Genomic DNA, 24,535 nt, shown 5'->3' with positions numbered 1-24,535 from the left:
TAACTTTCACTATTTATTGTATTGCACTTTAAAGTGCTTTCAGTTTGAAAAGCAATTATTCAGCAAGGGGGCAGTAGAAATCTCCAATGCAATCAGGCAATATTTTTGTCTTCAACCAAGTAAAATTTCTAAATTTGTATGTAAAAAATAAAATTAAGTCGTCTTTTTTTACCCTTCTTCATTTTATTATTTGACTCAGTAAACAATGTAAACAAATTTGTAAACAAAGACTACAGATCCATGTTTAGCTGTCTGGGCTCTGTTGCTTCTCCTGTTCTTCTGTTGCTCTTTCTTTAGTCTGGAAAAGGCGGTAGACTTTAGGCTAATTCTCATTTCATTTCTTGTTTTTAATGGTTTGATTTATGGTTTATCGCCGATATGAATGTGTAAGAAAATAAATCAATTCGATGGAGAATAAATCATTATTGCCTAGCTAAGTAAAATAATGGTTCATTATTATCCATGGATGGTTGTGTTTATTATTAAATCAAGGCTTAACTCTATTGTCAACTTTTTTTTTTTACCATATAGCTTACAAACATGTGTTGAGCACTGAATTTTTTTTCAAGGTTTCTGACGCGTTTGCCTGATCGACATGAAGTATGAGTACACTTCGGAAAAACTAAATCTTATATCTCCACAATAATTTCGAAGGTATTTTCCTGCCCCCTAGTGGCGACCAAGATTACAAATAGCCACTCTCGAGCTCCCACCCTCGGAGGCCGAGAGCGAGGCAGTGAGCAAAAGCTTGTAGACGAAGCGTTTAGAACAGAACTGACAGGGCAGCAAGACAGAGCGGGCCAAAGGAGCTCCGCTTTTCACGCCAGCCTCTGCTAAATCAAATCCGAAAACAAACCTAAGGAAACTACGACCACCAAAACTGTATTACGACCCCACTGTTAAGTGTATTCGAACTTATTAGGTTTCGCTGCCTTCCATGGAGCTCTTTTCTTTGAAGTGTTGAAGTCAACCAACCCGATCCATTTTGAGCGAGGATGAGCGTGAACAGTACGGGGACAGGGTCGGCTCCGTGCCGCTTCGCCCATTATTTCGTGATATGTGGAATAGACACCGAGACTGGGTTGGAACCAGACGAATTGGCCGGTAAGCTTATTTAACAACTGCACAAAATGTGTGTGTTTTTTTTAACACCAGCTCCGCTTGTTTGGACACTGGATTTCTTTATGGTGCTTCTGTCGAAGGCGGCATAGAGCTGTAAGACATTCAAACCATGAAGAGGTCGGTTTGTAAAGTTGTTTTGTCTAGTGTACTGAGAGGACTAATCGATTGCTTTACCCTACTATTTCCTTTTGTATTGCCAAAACTGTTCGACTGAAAGAAAGTTGAACGGTTAGCACACCAAACTCTCAACTCTGAGATGCAAAGGCGGCAGCCTTTGTCAACAATGTAACCACACACAGTCCTAAAGAATTTAGCGTTAGACTCTAACGATTTCATGTTGTTCGAACAGTGGAGTAGACTATTTGTATTATGCTTAATATTATGCTTGATCAACCTTTTGTGTAACAGAAGCTGCGTAATAAATGTGTTTGTGATGACGATCTGATGTAGGTAGTTATTATAGTGATTGTTTCGTTTGAGCTAAATATCATTTTACTCCTGTGAATGGTCTTGAAAGGTTTTTAGGTTTTCACCATTCATGTTATGTGTGGGTGTTCGCCATTCATGTTACATCATGTTAAAAAGACATTCGCTTTCAAGGCACACTTTCTCCGTGTGGGTGTAGATCTGTATCTATGTTTGTGTGTAAATGAGAAGTAATCTGAATAGCAAGTGAATCTTCTCAACTTGATACTCTTTACAGGTGGCAATCAAGGCATTTTATTCCATTATGTTCAGGGAATCAGAGTTCAGTGGACAAAATAAGTAGTGTGTGTGTGAAGCTATGCTGTTTAGCTCTTGTTGTCATGTATGTTCATGCAACACAACTGTTAGGAATAGGTGCTAACAGCATCAGTGAGGTCAGAATAGCTGCACTTTGACCTGCTGTTTGTTTACAAAGTGCAGAATGATGAAACTTCAACTGTCTAAATGATTGTACTTGGTTGCTCCAAACAATATCTGTTTTCCTAGAGCTATACCTGTGTTTGGTCCTCTGTGCCATCCTTGTTTGCCCCCCCCACCCCTCTCTCTCTCTGTTTGGCATTGGGAGTGATTGGGGAGCTTTGATTGGGGGTGGTGTTATGGGTGGTGTAATCTCTGACTTCTGGAGGATTAAATGGTGGGAATCTTTAGCCCCAGACAGTGAGCTAAATCTATAGGCCATGTTGGTAGTCATGTAGACTTGTTTTGGGGGGTGTGGGGGGTGCATTATTTGGATGGATTCCTCTCTTGTACATGTCCGACTTAGAATCCCTGACATGGGACAATTTGGCCTTCGCCACACTGCCCATATGGGAGAACTTTGCTGCTATAGAGGGCAACCCAGTACCCCAGCCTGTCTGGCCCTGGGTTGAATAAACCAGGCCAGCGTGTTCTGTCTGCTCTTGTTTACACTAGCATGGCTAACGGAGGGCAGAAGCTGAGCCAGAGAGCAATCACGGATGTCACTGTCCCATTTCTGAAAATGTTCCTTGGGTTCTGAGTATGATGGTCAGCTAGCCTCTGATGTAATTTCTAAGTATCAAAAACATTTCAGAATGTTGCCAAATTTCAGGTGGTGTAGATAAAGACCTCTACTTCTACTACTACTACTAGTTAATAAGTTAAATTAATTCGGAGAGAGCTGTGTCGATTTGACGTCAAAGTTTCCAACATTACCTTCAGTAGCTTCACCGTCAGTGGCTGAGGTTTATGCATAGCCCGCCCATAGCTACCTGTCAAAACCTGGGGTATCTTCCCCTCTCTCTGCCTTAAATCTCTGGACAGAAGCACATTAAGTTTGAGAGCAGGAGCATTTGAAAGGGTTAGGGTGGGATTTAAGGCTGCCCTGTTGGGGTACAAAGCAGTCTGGCTGATGCCCGTCTGTCCCCTTTTTTTAAGAGCACACATCATCAGAATATATTTGAGAAGGGCGTAGAGGAGCTCTAGCTCCAGACGCTGGCCATGGGACATCATCGCGAGACACACTTGTGGCTGCATCTGGAGCTGCCTGGGTTGAGATGTTGACGTGATCGTTGGAAGCATATTGTGACCCAATCTGTTGGGGGGGTTGGTGTGTCAGTGGGCGTGTGGCGTATATGGCCCATTAACTAGACGCTTACATTTACATTTAGTCATTTAGCAGACGCTTTTATCCAAAGCGACTTACATATGTGCGACTTACAATGTATACACATTTAACATTTACACTGATGGCACACTGCACATCAGGAGCAATTAGGGGTTCAGTGTCTTGCTCAAGGACGCTTCGACAGGGAATCGAACTAGCAACCTTCTGATTACTAAACGACTTCTCTACCTCCTGTACCACTGGCGCCCGCTTCTCTCCTTGTTTCCTATCAAACAACCATTCCCATGACACTGCCTAGAGTGAACAGCCTAGAGGTCATCAACAGTCACAAACACTCCCCCAACACAGAGGATGGATCATCTGGTTAACCCTTACAGACATACTTCCACGACTCTGACTCAACTCTGTATCAAGTTTCTCATCGCTGGCTCTGTGTGTCTGGCATGCCTATAAAATACCTCAGTACTGGAGTACAGTACAGCACGCACGCGTGACCCTCATTCATAGCTGCTGTTTATTTCTGTCTCTGCTCCACTGGGCCGTCACTGTTAAGAGTATCTGGCCCTGCCTTTGTGTGGGGGGTGGCCCTGTTTCCCCCGGCCCATTGTTCTGGCCATAGGGGCAGATTTCCTGTGGATCGCCTGCATGGCTGCTTGTCGGGTATCTCCTGAGTGTTCGTTCGTGTCCGTGCTGACACGCACCCTCTTTTGCTCTCTCTCTCTTTCTCCCCCTCTCTCTCTCTCTGTCTCTCTGTGTGTCTCTCTCTCTCTCTCTGTCTCTCTGTGTGTCTCTCTCTCTCTCACACACATACTCCTACTCATTCTCCCTTGTCCATACGTAGCTGAAACTCCTCTGTTCTCCACGGCATGAGAATCGGCAACATCATGGTGACAAGTTTGGGGTTTCTCTCGACTGTCCTTCACATGTAACTTTATTTAGCATTTAGCCTTCGTTCAGTCATGGCCACAGTGAGATGGCACAGGCCTAGGCTGCTGTGTTCACATTAAATAAGCTTGAGGTATATGAACTGTTTTTGTTACTGCATATTTCAGCTGACCTTTTTAGCTATGCCTAATTATTTCGAGCTGTTGATTATATGAAAAGAGAACATGTACTGAAGTGTGAAATATGACCTTGTGCTTGTGGTTGTGGCCACCTTCCATGTTTGTGTGTGTGTGTGTGTGTGTGTGTGTGCTGCGTATTAATGTGGTGGTTGTCCCCTGCCCCAGGGAGCTGCCAGTGCTGTGTTGGGGGACAGTTGCTTTCTCTTCCCGGCGCAGCAGCTGCGAGAGCTGTGCAAAGCCAATGTGCTGATTTGATTATGCAAACAGACACAGCAACCTTTTCTCACACGCACACACAAACACACACACACACACACACACACACACACACACACAGTCTCTCTCTTCCTTTCTCTCTCTACCCCCCTGTGTCTGATGTTGTGTGGCTGTTGTAGCTGTAGAATGCTAGTGGCCCTGTGTCTGGAATGTCCTCTCCACATGGCTGTCTGGTCTGGGCCTGCGGGAAGGGCAACTGCACACGAGGCTATGACCCTCATCTGTGGTGTCTTGTGAGGAAATAGGGTTTGAGCATAACATTCCTTCTGCACATTCCATTTCATACATTGAAGATAAATCACTGCATTGCTGTCTGTGTTTACTAAGACCACCCCCCACCCCCCCCCCCCCCCCCCCCATCTGTCGGAGCTTGTGTTTGCATTCAGAGATGGTTGCCTTTTATTAGTCATGGTCCAATATTGTAAGAGATCCCAAAGGCTTTTAAAACGACTACTTGGTAAATTGCCTTTTATTGGGTTTGTATATATATATGACCAGAGGGGTCCGGAGGTGCTCGGTTTGGTCTTTCTCTAAGGTTTCCGTGTACGAGACTGGATGGAAATGGATTCAATACTTGAAAGCTTTTGAATAAAGGGAGTATAAATAGTCTCACTCTGGCACGGGGTTTGAAGCCTGTACTATGACGTGCATTCCACGCGCAGGGCATTCTGTGCTGAGGAAAGAGGGAATCTGTAAGGTGAGAAGCACAGAGCTATTTTAAGGAGGTGAGGCTGGCAGCCGGAGGAGAAAGATACTAGCGTTTTAATGTTTTATGCTCGCTGGAAGTTCCTCCCTCACCCACACACTGTTGAGGATACCAGCACGTTCAGATGTTTGCAGTGCTTTGCATAGCAGAAGAATATCGTCATGCTGCAGTAACTTCGTTCTCAGTTCCTACTGCACACATCCGGGGCCATAGCCTATTGTCCTTCCTCTTGGTTCTGCAGGTGGTTCCTGTGAGATCCTCAGCAGGGCTTGGTCCTCGAGGGACCGGTTGGCATTCAGTGGGGGACCCCCCCCCCCCCCCCACCAAGCCGTCTCTATCTCTTTACACCTGGGCCAAGACTCGCACCTCTTATCTCCTCATTGGCCTTCCTGTAATGAGGCAATATCAAAGAGACAGGTCAGTTTGGAGCTCTGTGATAATTAGGATAACTCGGGGTATTAGGTAGTCTAACTGAAGCAGCACCATCGTGAGACTGCCATTGTCCTTGACTTCAAACAGAACTAATAAACCTGGCTTTATGGACCGTAGATGGGGTGAGCTAGAAGGCTAGTCTCCTTCTCCTCAGCTACAGTTGGCACGTCTGACTGATGCTTCACTGCAGAGAGAGAGAGCACAAAGGGCTTTGAGAGGGCTTACAGCCCAGGCCATCTGGCTGGAATGGCCAGCCTGGATGGTAGTCTGCTAAGTAGCTACACTAACGTTGACAAACCTCCATACTCCCACCCCACCCCCCACTCCCACCCCCAGGGACCCCCCCAGGGAGGGCAATGACGTAAGGTTCTCTTTTACCTCCATACGGTCCACAATGCCCAGTGCACTTGGTCTCCCTCTGTGACACTCTGGACTACAAAGAGAAAAAGGAAGAGGCGAGAGGGGACTCGAGGCCATTTTGTAGGCACAAGGGCAGAAAAGTGCTCTCTTGTTGTGTGTTGTACTGAGTGAAGTCTGTCTTCATGCTCTTGGCCTTTCATCATTGGTTGAATGAACACTGCAGTTACCAATGCTGGGGTGGCTCATCTTTGCCTTGTGTATTTTTGTTTTTATTTTTATTTTTATTTTTTACAGGGATGGCAAAATGTAGCGATGGATAGGAGTTGACAGCCCTGGCTTTGTTAAGCCTGTTAGCGTAATCCTTTCAGATGGCCCCTCTAGGCCCCTCTGATCGCGGCTCTGCTAAGCTGCCCAGGCCTGATCTAGGGTTCATCTCAACATGAACATTTGACCTAACAGACATGTATACTATATACACATGCACACCCAAAGCACATCCCAAAGCACATGTCACCCATGTGTATGCAGACACTGAACTACATGTGTATTTTGGATTCAATTTGATTCAATTTATTGTCATTGCACAGAGTACAGGTACAGAGGCAACGAAATGTAATGGTATAGGGCCATGTGTATGCAGACACTGATCTACATATGTCTATTGGGGCCAAATCCTTCTTTCAAGGCCCAAAACTTTAACATGGGTTCTCTCTTTATTGACATGATGACAACCATCTCATTAGAAATCCATTACTTGCACGGCCACAAAGGCATACTTCCACCCGCCATGTGCAACCCAGCAATCATGTTTCCATGAGCTCTCCATCGACCTTGGAGTGGCAGTGACGAGGGGCCCCCCTGCTGCGACCCAGCTATACTTCTCACGTCAGCGCTCATAGCGTTCATATTAAAGCTAAAATTGCCTGTCTTTAAGCAGTGGACCCAACAGAATCGCCTCAAGAGTATTGCTTCCTGCCCACCATGGGGTTTTCTTAAAAGCATTGCATCTAGTTTCCTTAGTAACTACCTTGTAATCATGATTTGAACCACTTCCGGGGAAAAAAAAAAAAAAAGAGTTTTCTTAAGATTGGTATCTAGCTGAGAGTCTGCCACTTGCTTAGTAAACGCTCCAGTAAAAGACCCCCTCTTAAATGAGCAGTTAATCATGGGATGTGCTATTGACATACGAATGCCTGTCTGGCCTTCGACCTCCTAGCCCATATGCTCTGTCTCGCTCAGCTGCCGATGGGTGAAGGGGTTGGGGGTCACATGGGGCCCACAGTACAGGAGTGTGGCTGTGTGGGGACAACTCCATTCTTTTGTGTTGTCGTCATCAGTGGAACATAGGTTTGCACACGGCCTGATCTGAACATCTTTGTCAGATATCTGAACACTGTGGAAACAGTCACAGGGGCCTCTGCAAATGTCACAGTTATATTTCATCCCAGTATCTGATAGGAAGAGCTGTTCTGATCTGTAGAGATCTTGAGAGAGGTGTCGGCGTCGTATGACTTGTCACGACCTGTCATGACTTAAACCTGGTTTGACTTGCCTTTCCCTTTCCCTTGTCTTTAGACATGTTTTCCCAGGTCTCTTGTTTTTCTCAGGGATGACTGTGATTGTGTTTATTATATGTAGGCGGTGATGGCCAACACATCCAACACTGAGAGAGCCACGTGGGCTGAGATCACGAGCGGTACCAAGCACCCTCAGCAAGGCAATACCACTGTGCTGACTCATCTTCCGGTTGCCTCCGCCGATCCCGCTTTGCACGTCTGTGTCGGCGCCCGTTTCACTGCACGCGGTGGTTGCCAGGGCTACACTTTCTGAAATGGCTCAGCAGTGAATGTGACATAACGCACCTCCTCTCCGCTGGCGTCACGCTCAACGCTGACCAGACTTTCTTCCCAGGGACGAGGGCCTTCGCATTGCTCTGCTCTCTCCATCACGACGCTCGTATTGTATTGATGTCGTGGTCAGTGTGAGCAGCAGCAGGAAGATGCCATGATGGACAGACTGGGCTAATTGATAAAGATCAACCTTGTGTTATATGAATCCATCACTGTGTGTAATGTGTTATGGCAAGTGAAATGCCTACCTCAGCAGTGGTCGCTTGAAGTGTACGGCAGTCAGTAAAATGAAGGCGGCCGTAAACCAGGTTTTTAGTCTGACTATGAGAATCGGCCCCTCTAGTTTGATTGTTTTGTTGACTCACTGATTGGTATGACATGTTGTGGCCATGGGTACTCTTTTCTGTGTATTACAGGTGTCAATCGGACAACCTTTTTTTGTAATACAGCAAGGGACTTTTGTCAGAGTGGGGTTTTTGAAGTTTGTGATTTTGTTGAGCAGTACTGAAGGGGGTGCTTTCCTTTTTATGCTTGTTCATAAGAGAAACCAAAGCTATAACCAAGACATCTGACCATGACCTCTGAAATAGCAAACAAGCATTAGCCACACGTCCAGCCACAAATAATCCCTTCCACATTTGAACTGCCACCTTGATGCCGTTACTATGTGTAAAGTGTCACTCGGTGTGAAAACAAAGCTACTTATGTGCCCCCCCCCCCCCCCCCCCTTGGTATTCAACGACGTGTAATGTTGCTAGCTGCCATTTCCAGCCTGCCGTCAGCAGAATCACCGGACGCCATAATAGCCCTGTGCTGTGTGTTATGTCACCAGCGCTGTAAATCTGCTTACATAATGGAAGTTCTCCATCTTAACGGCACCGCTGGGCCTCCATCTCACAGATTACTCCAGCCGTACATGAGACACACACACACACACACACACACACACACACACACACACACACACACACACACACACACACAAAGCTCCCATTACAGGAATATGTCCACCGGGAGTGTGTCCGTACCGTTCAGTCACATAAATCAGGCAGAGTGAATTGCACGTTCAAATCAAAAAAAAAGCTCATCTCTGTTCACTATTATGTCATCATGTGTGTGTGAGTGGGAATTAGAGTGATGGAAATACATGTTCATGAAAATAATCATTTATGTAGAACCAGGATGTTGAGCATCTGTCTGGCCTTCTAGAATGTTCATACTGGGCAAGCTGCTGCTCTTAGAATATGCTTCATATTCATTTTTCATATGAGTCTGTTTCTGAGTTAAACCTCCCCCCCCCAGAGGTGTACAGTGTATATGGCAGGTGCATGGGTAATAATAACAGTCCTTTTCACAGGGTCACTGTTGTGCACAGCTGTGAGTGTGTCTCTGGAGCTGTCTCTGAGTATTGGTGGGCTGACTGAGTGACACAGTGTCTCGATCACGTTGACTTTGACCCTTGACTGGGTTCCAACTCACCAGGTGACCTGGGTGCTCTGATAAGCCTAAGTAAACATTCCCTCCAGTCAGAACGTCTCCTCCCAGCTGATAGCTCCCACTGCCGCAAGTCTCTGTTAGTAAACAAAGCATCATCTAAACAATCAGAGCCATCTGATGTACATCAACCAGCTATGATAAACTATGCTTTTAACTGTGTTCCCCTGAGGTAGTGTCCACCAGAAACATGAAAGCATGCTAGCAGCTGAGGCTAGGTTGTTGCAGGAACAGTTTTCTTCTATAGTCAGCCATCAGACAGTCAACCCTAACAGAAATATGTTCTAGAAACATTATAATGCTACGTGGTATAAATGACTGCAAATATATATATATATGAACGCTCACATGGTTCTAGTGCGACAGAGTGGAAGAGAGGAGGATCAAAAGGTATGATCATTTAGTTTTGTTTTGTAGGTCACAGAGAGTGAGCTGGATGAGGGAGGGTATGAGGTAGTGCTATTGCGAGGCGCTGATTCTGCTGTAGGGTCAGTGAGTGGTGGTGCCAGTCTAGGGAGCGTGGGGGAGTGAGGATGGCACTGACGAGAGAGAGGAGGAGGAGGAGGAGGGAAAGAACAGATAGATGACGCTGCCAGGGTCAGAGTCATTGTAGACAGACCACAATGGGCTCATTGGCCTAATGAGACCAACTCTGATCTGGAGTCAGTCTGTGCCTGCCCCCACACAAATACACACAAATACACATGCATTTAGACTTTTAAGCACCATCAACAATCAGCACAACAAAGCCAGCCTGTTGCATTGATAGAGTTTTTAAAAGCGAAACCAGCCTTGAACATCTTCAGTTGATGAGCGCACCGAGGCCATCCAGCCCAGAGACATTCACACGCCCCCAGAGAACAGAGCGCTCCCTTGAGGGTTTAAGACTTTTCGTTTGGATCATGTGGTCCTGAGGGCTGGAGTGAGGCTTCACACACACACACACACTCTTCAGTCTTCTCGTCTCTCACTACACCACTGGAAAATTGGACCTCCGTGGTGCTTCGGCTGATCACTTCGGCTGATGCTCTGGGGGAGTTTATGCTGCCGTTTTGGAAATAAACATGTTTTTTTTTTTTTTTTTTTGCCAAACAAACATGAAAACATATTATATAACAACTCACTCGGGCGCTGGCCATTTGTGCTTTTTATTTAGACAGCGGCAGAGAATTTAGACGCTCCCAGGCCTTAATAGCCATGGTTGACATTGCCAGGAAATAATCTCAAAATGAGGCAGCTAAAGGTTTTAGGCATTTAATGAAGTTAAAAACATCCAGTGACTATAATGTTGACAACAAAAAACAACTTTGCCAGTGTGTTCTGCCTTGCTTCTGTGTGTGTGTGTGTATACATAAAGGCCTCATGTGAGGGGAACATTCCAGAAGACTACAAGCGTATTTCACCCATAGTGTCACCCTCCAGTTAAGGGCTAAGCAGATCAGCATTATGACACTCTGTGGAAGGGTGATTATGAAGGGTAGAGAGGAGCAGCTCGCTAATGACGGACTGCTGGGGCAGTGATGGACGGCAAATTGGCTGGAATTCAAATCAGTCAGAGAGAGGCCAGCCATCATTTTAGAGCAGAGCAGAGCGGGGGAATAGAAATATTTATCTAATGTCTGTCTCTGTCTGCCTGGCGCTTGATTTGCATTCTCATGTGGAACAAACTGGATAGGACTTGATAGAAACATGAAATAGGAGAGTGTCGTCTCTGGTCTTTGTTCACGCTCGGTGTGACAAAGCCAGTGAAGGCTGGTGTAGAACATGCCACCGGTTCTTTTACCCAGTCAATGCTTTGTGCTTTTTTTTTTTCCACTCTTCCCTTTTCTCTTAGTCATTGTTGCTTTCGTCTGTTGAAGGCCAACTGCATTTGTTTGTAGAACCTGAGAATTTTTACAAATAAACCCCTTAAACTCTACTATTTCTGTGACCGAGGAGGCAAGCTAAAAATGCCGAACATCTGTTATGCAATCCCTCTGGATTCTACATGTTCTGTCTGGACACTTCATTCTCTCCCACAGTAATGTGCTCGTCCGTTTTGCTGATGGCTTTTGGTCCTGCATCGCTGCTCTCCCCGGTGGCTGAAGCCAGCAGCCCGGGCGGGGGGGAGGGGGAAGTGAGGGTCCGAGGGAGAGATTGAGATAAATGAAGGTCTGTGAGTTATGATCAGGACACAGATGTGTGTAGTCATCTTGTAGGATGTTCTTGAGAGGGATGTTCTTCAGAGGGAGAGATTGAGATAAATGAAGGTCTGTGAGTTATGATCAGGACACAGATGTGTGTAGTCATCTTGTAGGATGTTCTTGAGAGGGATGTTCTTCAGAGGGAGAGATTGAGATAAATGAAGGTCTGTGAGTTATGATCAGGACACAGATGTGTGTAGTCATCTTGTAGGATGTTCTTGTGGGGCAAATCCATACGGTTCATCTCCATTCTGAATGATGGATTGACAGTTGCCTGCATTGATTTTTTTTGCAGAGGTGAGCGATGTGATTATTTGTTCAGCAGATGAAATTGGGCCAAAGTATTGCAGGTTGTAATAATGCTGTGTAGACCTGCAGTGAGGCCTGAACTGAGCTCCAGATTGGTGTTTTGCGTGAGATCATTTTCATCTTCATATCTCAATTTGAATGAATACCCAGCACTCTGTGCTTACTTTGCATACAATGGCTGCCAGATTGGTGGCTGGTTGCGGCTGAAAAAAGACCTGAGGATTAAACTAGCGATTAGCCGTCTGCTTTTCTCACCAGTCTCTGGACACCAGTGGGATAATGAGTGATTTGGCGCTACATGGCTAGCTCAACACGGCAGGGCCATTTTGTTTCTTTAGTTCTGAAATTAGCCATGAATAAATAAATCACCGTTCTTTTATGTTCTAACTGGCACAGCCCCTGCCGGATTCCTGTCATTTTTGCTTTGCGGCAGTCTCCCATAGTTACTGTACATGAACTGTGTTTTTCCACTGTGAGAGTATAGGGTCAGAAAGGCATTAACTGAAGGAAAGGGACGGGTCAAGGCCAGTTGTGCTGATAACGTTAACGTCGGGCTTCCCGGCGGACATTTTTGGTCTTTTGACTAATCCCTCCCAATTCCATGATGGAGTTGCCATGGAGACAGATGGCTCTGATGCAGAGGCTAAATGATATGCGAGGGTGGAAGGAGTCCCCATCCCCCTAGTCACAGAGGAACACGCTCCCGGTCTGCCCTGATTTTAATTACCTTCCTTCGCAGAAACACAATTTCTGTTGTCTGTCCGTTACCGCATCATGGGGGAAGGTATATGGGTTGGTTGTTTACCCAACTGCACAAAGAGCGCCGTACCGGGAGGGCTCTCTCTAATGGAGGCCACTGTGTTTCCTCATGGACACGTGACCAAGCAGGCAAGCAGGCAGGCAGCCTTGAAGATGCCTTCCCTTGCTTTCCCTGGAGTCTTTTTCTCAGAACCTTGGAGGACATAATGAAAATGGGGGGGGGTTACTCACAGGCCCTGCGGTTCATTCTTCAACACAAAGACTGTGTGACCACTAAAGATGATGGATGGAGATGAACAGATTGAGATCTGTTTTTGTCAGATTTATCCTCTGTGTACTGTCAGTTGCTCCCTCCTTTTAGCGTTCTGTGCATTTTGCTCCAATAGTACAAAAGGCTCATGTGTCCAGTCTTTGTCCAGTATGTTTATGTGTCTGCTACATGACCGCATGGCAATAACTCGAGTTCCGCAGCTTGCACAACGACGCACTGACGAGCCGTATTTTAAGATTGGCACTGGAAATCTGGCACTAGATTCCCTCTCCTCTGGAAGCCAGGCCAAGTGAGTGAGTGAGTGAGCGAGTCTGACTGTTGGTTGAGTAGAACCACAGGGTTGTGCCCTGTTTGGAAAGGCAGTGTGAAGGGAAAGGCTTCTTACCGTCTCCTCCAGAACTGTTTGGAAAGTCAGTGTGAAGGGAAAGGCTTTCTGCCGTCTCCTCCAGAACTGTTTGGAAAGTCAGTGTGGAGGGTAAAGGCTTCTTACCGTCTCCTCCAGAACTGTTTGGAAAGTCAGTGTGAAGGGAAAGGCTTCCTACCGTCTCCTCCACTTTGGAAAGTCAGGGAGGAACTTCGTTTCTTTGGAAAGTCAGTGTGAAGGGTAAAGGCTTCTTACCATCTCCTCCAGAACTGTTTGGAAAGTCAGTGTGAAGGGAAAGGCTTCCTACCGTCTCCTCCAGAACTGTTTGGAAAGTCAGTGTGAAGGGTAAAGGCTTCTTACCGTCTCCTCCAGAACTGTTTGGAAAGTCAGTGTGAAGGGAAAGGCCTTCTACCATCTCCTCCGGAACTGTTTGGAAAGGCAGTGTGGAGGGTAAAGGCTTCTTACCATCTCCTCCAGAACTGCTGGACCAGTGAGCTGAATGGGCCTCTGCTGCTCCATGAGAATGAGCCTTGTGAAATGGCCGCGGTGCTCTGGCTCATTGCCCTGGGCTTGCAGGGACGTCAGGCAGAGCACTCGCCCTGGGGGGGGGGTCAGCCTCAGCTTGGCCTGGGTTTCCTCCCCTCATGTGATATGAATGCCGCTAGCTATCGGCTTGTTTTTCTTTCCTCCTTCCCTCTTTGTCTCTCCATCTCCCTTTCTCTCTCTCACTCACTCACTCCCACACACTCACTTCCTCCCTCTCTCTCTCTCACTCACTCTCTCACACTGCTGTGCTCCATTTTTCTGTCGTATTCTCTCTCTCCCTCTCTCTCTCTCTCTCCCTCTCTCCCTCTCTCTCTCCCATTGGTATTTAGTGAAGAGCTGACCAGGAAGCAGCAGCTGTCCCTCAGGCAGTGTGTGGACAGGGGTCTCTCTCTCTCTCCTCCTTGCAGTGGAGCATGACTGCCAAGAGCACTCCACATCTCGGAGGCTGGAGCTTTGCTAAATGAGCCCCTCAGATCCCAATCACCGTCCCGGGTGTTTGTATGCCATTGTTTGAACCCTCTCCCTCCACACAGCCTTTTACAGAGATGCTCGATGTGATGTTGCGATTTAAAGGCTGCGACTGACTCAGTGGAATATTTGCGGCTCGTCCAGCTTGCGGGGCCTTCGCTATTTATATCCCTCTTTATCAGGGCTGTAGAACAGTAGGTGGTGTGTGTGTGTGTGTGTGTGTGTGTGTGTGTGTGTGTGTGTGTGTGTGTGTGTGCGCTCGTGCTGCCGCTGACGGGGACGGCAGAGGATTCTGGGTAAGCAAAATGGTGTCCCACAGCAGGCGTGTGAATTGATGCCTGTCAGTGTAATCTCTGAGAGAGAGAGAGATGGAGTGAGCGAGGGAGAAACACACGTCACATGAAAGCTCTTCCTCAGTATCCCTGAAAGAAAATGTAGGCCAGCATGGTGCCATGTTTGAAGAGGAGGAGGAGGAGGAGGAGGAAGAAGAGGAGTACTGTGGCTGGGAGTGGATCAGACATAACTGGAATAGCAGAGCGATTGATTATCCCCATAATGGCTGACATCCCCCATTCAGCAATAACAACAGACTGCCTTTGCCTAAGGGAGGCAGTTGCTCTATAAAAATAACTGCTGCAATTAAATGTGACTGAGCAAAATGTTATTTCTTAGGAATTTCAAGCAATTGTGATTGATGGTGAACTAAATCCTCGAGGCAAGCTGAGGCAAGAAAAGACAATAATAAATAAAGCTATTGAACAAGGATACTGGGCACTGGACGTGCAATAACCTGATGGAGGGAAGAGGATTCCATCAGATGATTTTTTTTTTTTTTTCCCACCTAATCAACCCACCAGATCTCAAGCATCCTTTTCTCTCTGATCCCTAAGATACTCTGCCATCTTCATTTGGTTTTTCTTTACTTGGTGTCAATCTCTGAGAATGATTGGGAGAAAACACACACACACACACACACACACACACACACACAGCCTGAGTTCTAGTGAGTCATCTTCCCGCCCCTCCTCCTCCTCCTCCTCCTCATCCTCTCTTGCGAAAGGGACACAAACAAAGGCACCAGAATTGCAGGGTGATGACATCACTCTCCCATGGAGCACTGCTCAGCCATCACAGTCATTTAGGGCTGCACTCTGGACGGGCCCTTTGTGCTCGAACACACACACACACACACACACACACACACACACACATACACACACATAAACATACACTCACACTCACTCACACACACACACATACACATACACATACACACATACACACACATAAACATACACTCACACTCACTCACACACACACACATACACATACACATACACACACACACACACACACATACACAGAAACACACACACACACATACACAGAAACACACACACACACACACACACACAGAAACATACACATACACATACACATACACACACACACACACACACATACACACACACACACACACACACATACACATACACATACACACTCACACATACACACACACACTTCCGGCTGGGTATAAAAGACTAAAGACTTGTCGTGTAAAGATAATTCATGATAATTAAGAGATTAGTAAATGACGAGTCCTCTCTCTCTCTCTCCTGTCAGTGGGCAGATGGCCGGGTGCTGTTGTTTTCAGATGGCCAGCCTGGCGGGGTCTGTGTGGCTGCTCTTGTATGGAGCGGTGGAGTGGCACACCGCCACCTGCTTTGGCACGCTGCCGTCTGTGCAAGCCCCACCACGTAACGGAATGTGCCCAGAAACCCAACGAGCTTAGCAGAACCAGCGCCAACACTACAGAGGGTTTTTATTGGGAGGGGGGCAGAGAAGGAGAGATGATGAGTAAAAGAAGAGGAGGAGGATGAGGAGGAGGAGGAGGAGGAGGAGGGAGAAACAGGATGAATGAAGGGGAGAGCTCCAGAATCCCCCAAGTCTCTCATTGCTATGACGACGCTTTCTAACCAACACACTTTAGTGACACCTTCTCTTGTTTTGTTTCAGTACAAAAGGAAGGCTTTTAAGACATTATACTCCGTGCTTTGGACTTCTGATGAATTGAGCTGAATAGTTTTGCTTCTCTTGCCAAAGAGCACATAATGCAACGGCACAAGGAATTGCTCTCTGCTCTTTATTGAACTGATTATGATGACTGCCATTTAAAAAAATTGCATTGATTTGCTGAGTGCTTTTCCGTCAGTCTCAGACATCTGTCAAGAGCAGAGGGGACGAGAGAAAGAGGGAGAGAGAATGAGCCTTTGAAAGTCTCTTTTGGGTTGGGAGTGCTGTTTTCATTAATCACGCGTCGGTCTTAGTCCTGACTACGCAGCTGTCCACGCAACTTCCCCTCGCAGCCCAGTGTATCCAACAGACGCTGAAACAGCTGCCCTCATCACCCGGTTGTCAGGACTACAAAGCCTGTCAATCATGGCCTATGACCATGCACGCCGTGTTTGTGTGCTGCGTGTCTGAACTTTGAGCTCTGTCTGTGGAACATGGAGTTCATGAATAATGCAACACTGTCTGGGCCGTGTGTGTGTGTGTGTGTGTGTGTGTGTGTGTGTGTGTGTGTGTGTGTGTGTGTGTGTGTGTGTGTGCCTTTGTGTATGATGCTCTCATGATGTGTAATTATTCTGTATTAATTCAGCAGAGGCTGATCTGGTCTCCCTGTCAGCAGATGTTTCTCCCTCAGTGGTGATCTTTTGAATGATGCACATCTCTCCCTGGGGACTGGATGAGCTTTATTTAGGGGTTACATTAACCCATGATCCCAGAGCCGTTGTGTATGCACACACACACACGCAGACCTGCATGGGCTCTCTCTCTCTCTCTCTCTCTGCCTGGTGTTTGTACCAGGGACGCCATGAATGAAGAGAGCATTCAGCGGCTAGGTGTTGATGTGGAGAGGTGACTTCTTCTCCATGGGAGTGGACATGGGAGTGGACTCCTTTCATGTGTCTGGACTTAATGTGTGAAATTAATTAGCAATTCAAAGGGACTTCTCCCCCCACGCCTCCGCGGGAAATGGGCTCACCTCCGAGAAGAATGGAGAGGCAGTGGGCTGGAGCAGTATGCACGTCTGCAGAGAGCGAGAGAGAGAGAGAGAGAGAGAGGGGAAGTCATTAACTCTGGCGATGCACCACAGGACGTGCTGTTCCCCAGTCCTGTTTTCCTGGTGCTGAGGAAATATGTCTCTGAAGTATGAAGGCATTATATATTTGTGTGTGATTTCCATACTGTTTCATTCACTGGTATGCAACTCCTATTCAACTAGATCTAGTTCTTTCTATTTCTTTGGGGTGAGTTATTGTGATGTGTATTTAGTGCATTTAAGAGGCTCAATTGAAGGTGCATAATGTGTGCTTGATTCCGACATCCCCCCCTGCTAGGATGTGAAGGTGTTTTACAGTCTCTCTCTCTCTCTCTTTGAGGAGTGACTTTATTGAGCCTTGAGTGTCAGTGATGGATGCTGCTCACGCTCCCAGCTGGCCCACGCTCAACACCGGGCAGCTCCGGGCTCTGCCAGCGGTCGGTCAGCACGGGCGCCCGGGGCCAGGGACGGCCTCACATGCTATACCACACACGGAGAGGCAGTGCCAAGTGGTTTGCTTCTATTCAGATTCTGAAAGCTTTGTTTGATGGGAACTCAAGGTTGAGATGGGCTCAGAATAGGTGGTGGGTAGAGAGAGAGAGAGGAGAACAGAGGGAGTAAGAGCGAGAAAGGAGAACAGATGGAGTAAGAGAGAGAGAGAGAACAGAGAGAGTAAGAGAATGGGTGGTGGGTAGAGAGAGAGAGAGAGAGAGGAGAACAGAGGGAGAGAGAGAGAACAGAGAGAGAGAGAGAGAGAGAGAGAGAGAGAGGAGAACAGAACAGAACAGAGGGAGAGAGAGAGAACAGAGAGAGAGAGAGAGAGAGGAGAACAGAGGGAGTAAGAGCGAGAGGACAGGAAGGGGAGTAAGTGAAGTTCGGTGTTTGAAATGTATTTATTACTCCAGTCATTTCTCAGCTTCACGTGTGTGTCTGTCTGTCTGGGCCTTTTATCTCTTTATTCCTGCTATCATTGGGCTCTGCTCTATGGGCTGCATGCCTGAGAGCCAGAGAGCAGTGCACACACACACACACACACACACACACACACACACACACACACACACACTCCCCCTTCTGTTCTGCACCTGGCTGCCTGACCCCCCCCCCCACCCCACCCTGTCATCTCTCATGAGCATGAAACCTCTCAATCACCCATGAGCCTCTGCTCTCCTGTTATCTCCACTGATGGCTAGGGCTGTGGATTGGCACGAATCCGGCAAAACAAAACGTGTCATGATACAGGGGTTACGATTCAGTATATTGCAATGCTGTAAGCGGGGCGATTTTATATTGCAATTTTTTTCAATCTGATTGTAGAACTGTGGCTTTTTGAACATAGCATAAAGAACACACCTGCCATGTGCATTCAACCCGAGTCTCAGTTTATGTTCTTATGTTTTTGGAAGAGTCAAATGGCTGAAGATACAGATATATCTAGCAGCACAAGTCAGACTCTACCAAGAGAATGCAGTAACTTCTCTTTTGACACCCACTCCCATACTGAGGCCATGGGCCCTAATCCAGCATAACCCCCTGGTCACACGAGTGTCACAGTAGCGAGACAAAAATGACCGGCTGCCATTGATTTTCAACGCGAGTTGATGATTTACGGCAACAAGAGACCGCTGCGTTGCCAACTAGGCTGGGAAGATAGAAAGTAGGCGAGAGGTCTGTTGTATGCAACATGGCGCGTGGGAGTGAAGGCGGCGTGACCCCATGTTGCTGAGATGGCGAACTAAATTCGGTAGATAACGGTGTTTGTATATAAATGGAATTTGTTTGGCTTTATTTCCTCCTTAGATTTCTTTTGAAATTACCTGAGAAATAGACACTGTACAATGATTTGTTAGGTGTCTGCCAGCCTATCTATCTTATGTTAGCATGTTAGCAAGCAAACTATCCTGTCCTGTCCTGCCCTAAATCACACTCCCTATTCAAATTCAGTACTGAGTCATCAGGATCTGCTCATGCGGTGTGAAGGCCAGTAGCATGTTCTGAGAGCACCGCTTTGATAGGCTGCGAGTCACCTCTCTCCTCGGAAGATGTTTTTGTTTTTGTTTTTGTTTTGGTGTGTGTTTAGCATGTCTGATTCGTTGCATCCCTCTGCGGTCAGGCCACTTGAGGACAAGACTCAGAAGCGCGTATTAGTAGCCTGTTTCCTCATGAACATCTCTCCCCAGTCTGCATAACACTGCTGCAATAACCCCCACTGGCCTCGTGCGTGTTTGTTCAGGTATGTCTCTGGGTCTCGGGACAAACCCATTAGTTTGCTTCTAATGTTGGGTTTCATTTCATTTCATTTCATTTTTAATTGCCTCATTCCTAGTGCTTTTTGTTTCATTGCAAAAAAAGGTGGGCCTGATGGCACATGATCAGGATGCCAAACTGCCGGGGGGGGGGGAAGAGAGGTTTGGGGGGAATTAATTTGGGATGGGGAGGGGGCTGTGTTTATACCACCAGGCCAACCAAGTCTCATCCACTTTTAATGGGCTTCTCTTTATCTCTCTCTCTCGCCTTCACCAGGGGGCAGAGCACCGGCTTGCCTAGCAACCAGACGTGTTAGTCTTGATGATGTTGCAGGCTGCCGATAGGTTGCCAGACGTGTTAGTCTTGATGGTGTTGCAGGCTGCCGATAGGTTGCCAGACGTGTTAGTCTTGATGGTGTTGCAGGCTGCCGATAGGTTGCCAGACGTGTTAGTCTTGATGGTGTTGCAGGCTGCCGATAGGTTGCCAGACGTGTTAGTCTTGATGGTGTTGCAGGCTGCCGATAGGTTGCCAGCTTTTCTGTAGCGCAGAAGTCAAGGGGACGCTGTGAAATCAGCGCTTTACAAAGAACAAGCCATGTGTGAAATGGAGTCAGCGTCTGGAGATATTTTATTACCTAAAATAACAGAGTGTGTGTGTGTGTGTGTGTGTGTGTGTGTGTGTGTGTGTTGGGGTAGTGGGCATTTTGGGCTGTTGTTTGCCCTGATAAATAGATGTGGTTAGAAGCCCTTTCCCTCTTCATTTATCAAGTGGAGGCCCACTGCCTGGAGGCTGCTCTTGGTAACTCTTGATCAAAGTCAAGAGTGGTGTGGATGTGGCTGTCATTGGCCTGGCCAGAGCTGTGGAAGGAAAATGTGTGTGTGTGTGTGTGTGTGGTACTGAAGCGAGTTAGTTCGCGTGTGTGTGGTACTGAAGCGAGTTAGTGCGCGTGTGTGTGTGTGTGCGTGTGTGTGCGTGTGTGTGTGAAGACTGCATCCATGTGAGTCCATGCACACAGAGAATGAGGGATTTAGTGACTTTTTACGCAATACAGTGTGATGGCAACTCAGAATGTATAGCCCTATAGAGAGAGTGTGCATACACACCACACACACACACACACACACACATTCACAAACACACACCACACACATCCATGAGAGGATAGATTTCCATGAGTGTGCATAAATACCACACAAACACACACACACACACACATACATACACACACACACACTCACACACTCCTACTTTCCCAGCAGAGAGGCGACTGGCACAGATGTGGCTTGAGCTCCTTGGATAGAGTGCAGATTGAGGGATGACCGTGTGTGTGTGTGTGTGTGTGTATGGTGCTCCTTGGATAGAGTGCAGATTGAGGGATGACCGTGTGTGTGTGTGTGTGTGTGTGTGTGTGTGTGTGTGTGTGTGTGTGTATGGTGCTCCTTGGATAGAGTGCAGATTGAGGGATGACCCCCATGGTAATCTAGATGTGGGCTTTAATCTAGTTATCAGGGCTCACAGGGCTGGCAGTCACGGTCCCTGCCAGCACGTCAAGGCAGACCACACACTGATCTCATGGCATCCTAAGACCTCTAGGGTCTGTGTGTGTGTGTGTGTGTGTGTGTGTGTGTGTGTGTGTGTGTGCACCATTGTTTGTTTGTTTGTTTATTTGTTTTTCATTACTGAGAGAGTGGAAAGGAAGGTAGAAGGAAGCTGTGATTTAAGAAAAAAATCAATTTATTTTGTATTTTCAATTTGAATGTGGGGAGAGTAGATGATTGCCTGTTTCAGGAGGGAAACTGACTCCTTGTCTGACTGCACACGGTGCCTCTCAGCATTCAGAGTGCAGTACTACAGCAGGGTTGGCCCTCACCTCACCCCATCTGTCTTCTTCATCTCTTTGTCTCTTTCCCCTCCTCCTCCTCCTCCTCACAACCTACTATTCCCGTAAACACCACCTGAATATGAAACAGGCTTATGAGACACACACACACACACACACACTCGCACTACCATGCGTGCTTACAAACATGTCAACACACAAACCACGGTCGCTTACCATATGCATATTACGCCGTTTTGATTTATAAGGCTTTTAAACACACACACACGCATTCATTCCATTCTCAGTCACACATACGCACAACACAGACGGCAGTCTGCAGATGTCACCTGCCCAACCACACTGATTATGCACAATGTGAACATGCTTATGTCTTCATATGCACCCACACTTATTATGCACAATGTGAACCTGATTATGTCTTCATTCACCAGGCAGAGATGCAATTATTTACTACTGTAACGTATGCTTTTTTCCATTAGACCATTTTCCCTTTGTGTCTGTGCGTGGATAGAGTTTCCATGGTGTAGTCCCTTGTTCTCTTCCAGTGTGTGTGTGTGTGTGTGTGTGTGTGTGTGTGTGTGTGTGTGTGGTGCTTCTGGAGATGAGCGAGCGGAGGCCAGACTATAGAGGAGAGAGGGAGTAATCGATCCCTTCATTACTATGGGCAGGAGTGCTGGCGTTGTAAACGGCTATATATATATAAAACAGTCAATCATCGTTACGTCTTTCTGTATCCCCATAGCGTTCTACATCAGAGTATGGAGCCGATGAGCCTGGTTATTACCCCTGTTCAATAACACATCAGCAGCAAAGCCAAGTGACCAACATCAGCAACTTATAGACTCCGCAAGGTCACTGCTGCTGAATTAAGGACCCGCTTGCATGTCTCGGATATCCGGTGAATGAGCTAAGAAATATTCTTGGAATATTACATAAACATGGCAAAACATGAATGCACCATTTTCTCTATTCACATGACTTTATCAAGAGAGGCGTAGTCTGAGTGGGTAGTACGTGTACCTTTTGTGTGAATGTATTCAGATGACTGGTTTCTTTAGCTCCTAAGGGCTTGACCGGCCACAGATTGGTGGAGGAGGAGGAGGAGGAGGAGGAGGAGGAAGGGGTGGTGGTGTGGCTGGAGAGGCTGCTGGGGCTGGGAGGGCTAGAGGTGTGGGCCGGTCGATAAGAGCTGCCTGGAATCCGGTCCGGTCAGCTGCTATTATAGCATTCTAATGGCTCTTCAGAGAGACCACAGGCCGGATTCCAGAGTCCATGGACAACAGACAAACACACACCAAGACTCTGCATCGTGGCTGATCTCAGTACAGTATGTACACACACATAAACAAAGACACACACACACACACACACACACACAGTTCTCCCATCAGGGATGTTTGGCTTTTAAATGTCATGCTGGAGCTTAGTGACACAATGCAGGACATGCTTCAAAGTCCAGAGCAAACTGTGACGTGTCACAAAGGAAAACAAAGCCATGAATGTAGCCCTGGTTCATTTCTAATATGTTTTCAAATTGGGCATATTTGCATCTTTGTTACAATGCCAAAGGGCAGGGAAGTGAAACCCAACACAACACAGCACAGCACAGCACAGCCGGGCTGACCATTGAGGGTTGCCTAACTGCCAACCAGGCAGAAATGAACACAATGTCTAACGAGACGAAAGACATTTTCTTCCCAGCACAAAGCGTGCCATTTAGCCATCCTACCTGTTTAGCGGGCGACAAAGCGGCAGCAGCCACCGCGCGCATGCTAGTCTAGCACAATGCATTCACCTCAGCCTCTGCCTCTGGGAGGTGTTTGTGAGGCGAGCTCGCGCATACCAACAGGAGAGCAGCAAACAGGCACGGACAAAAGGAGACGCTAAAAGCCTCATTGTGCGTGTAGAACAAGCAGTTTAAGCCCGAGCAGACTTACAGAGCCAGAACGAGAGAGAGAAAAAAAAAGAGCAAGCAAACAAAGTGAGAGAGGGTAGAGCGAGAGAGGAGAGGAGAAGAGAGGAGAGAAATGGATGTAAACATGCTAGCTGGCTGGTTGTATAACAAGAATAATGCTTATGCTAGCTGGCTGGCTGTATAAGAAGAATAATGCTTATGCTAGCTGGCTGGCTGCATAACAAGAATAATGCTTATGCTAGCTGGCTGTATAACAAGAGTAATGCTTATCTAGGTTGGTGTTACTGTAGTGTGCTGATAGTCGGCCATGTGCACAGCTTCGCTGGCTTCTTCCTGATCACGTTTCTCCCCCACTGGGAACGAGAGCGTGACCCATTTTGCAGTGTCCACATAAATGTGCACGGCCTGTGCTGTTTGACACTGATGTTGTGTGAGTGCTGAACTAATGTTACACAAGGAATGTCCCCTGACAGACATGCTGCAGTGGGATGTGCTGATGTAAGTGTGTGTGTGTGTGGAGGAGCTGGGGTCGTGACAGGGCTGCGTGCGTATGTGTGACTATGTACAACAAGAGATGTTTCTAACACACACACACACACACACACACACACACACACACACAGAGTGAGTTGCTGAGTTTTTGTAGTTTTAAAGAGTGATAGAAGGCAGGTCTTGAAGAATATAGCAAGATGTACGTAAAATAGGAAGGCATATCAAACACAAGCTAATGATTTGCAGCGTGACAGATTGACAGACCACTATCTGTGTGTGTATCTTGCCTGGATGGCTGGCTGTGTTTGTATGTTTATCTGCACGGTTGAAAAGTTGGTGCTTGCTTATCAACTGCCTCCTTTTATAAGGGATTTCATCTCTGCACACAAACACACACACACACACACAGACCTCACACACACACACACACACACACACGTCTCTGTGATTCTTTCCTCTCGTCTGAAGTATTATGTAATAGAGGCTGCCTTGCTGAGGCTCAGGGGAGAGATGTGGACAGAAGCGCTGATGATGCCATGACCTTGAGCTGATCCAAAGACAGCCAGCCAGCCAGCCGGGCCATCCAGTCTCTCTGTCACTCTCTGTAGAGGGGGAGAGCAGGACAGATGCCAACTGTGCCTGTCTGCCAGACCAGGT

General features: G+C 47.1%; 1 protein-coding gene across 10 annotated transcripts in view; it reads left to right on the top strand.

Annotated features, from left to right (window-relative positions):
• Positions 1–708: 708 nt before the first annotated feature.
• The window catches only part of dennd5b (DENN/MADD domain containing 5B), a 64,268-nt gene continuing 40,441 nt past the window's right edge, over positions 709–24,535 (top strand). For 6 of the 10 annotated variants that reach the window (XM_031583134.2, XM_031583133.2, XM_031583132.2 and 3 more), the window contains exon 1: positions 710–1,104. In XM_031583134.2, coding sequence (XP_031438994.1) covers positions 996–1,104 — 109 coding nt within the window. In that variant the 5' untranslated portion in view covers positions 710–995. Of the gene's footprint in view, positions 1,105–24,535 lie in introns of all 10 variants that reach the window. The other 4 variants (XM_031583128.2, XM_031583126.2, XM_031583127.2 and 1 more) reach the window with 1 other exon arrangement.

Source organism: Clupea harengus, chromosome 16 (assembly GCF_900700415.2).
Source record: "Clupea harengus chromosome 16, Ch_v2.0.2, whole genome shotgun sequence".
In the NCBI taxonomy this organism is placed as follows: Eukaryota; Metazoa; Chordata; class Actinopteri; order Clupeiformes; family Clupeidae; genus Clupea; species Clupea harengus.
This window is presented reverse-complemented; position numbering and strand designations above follow the sequence as displayed.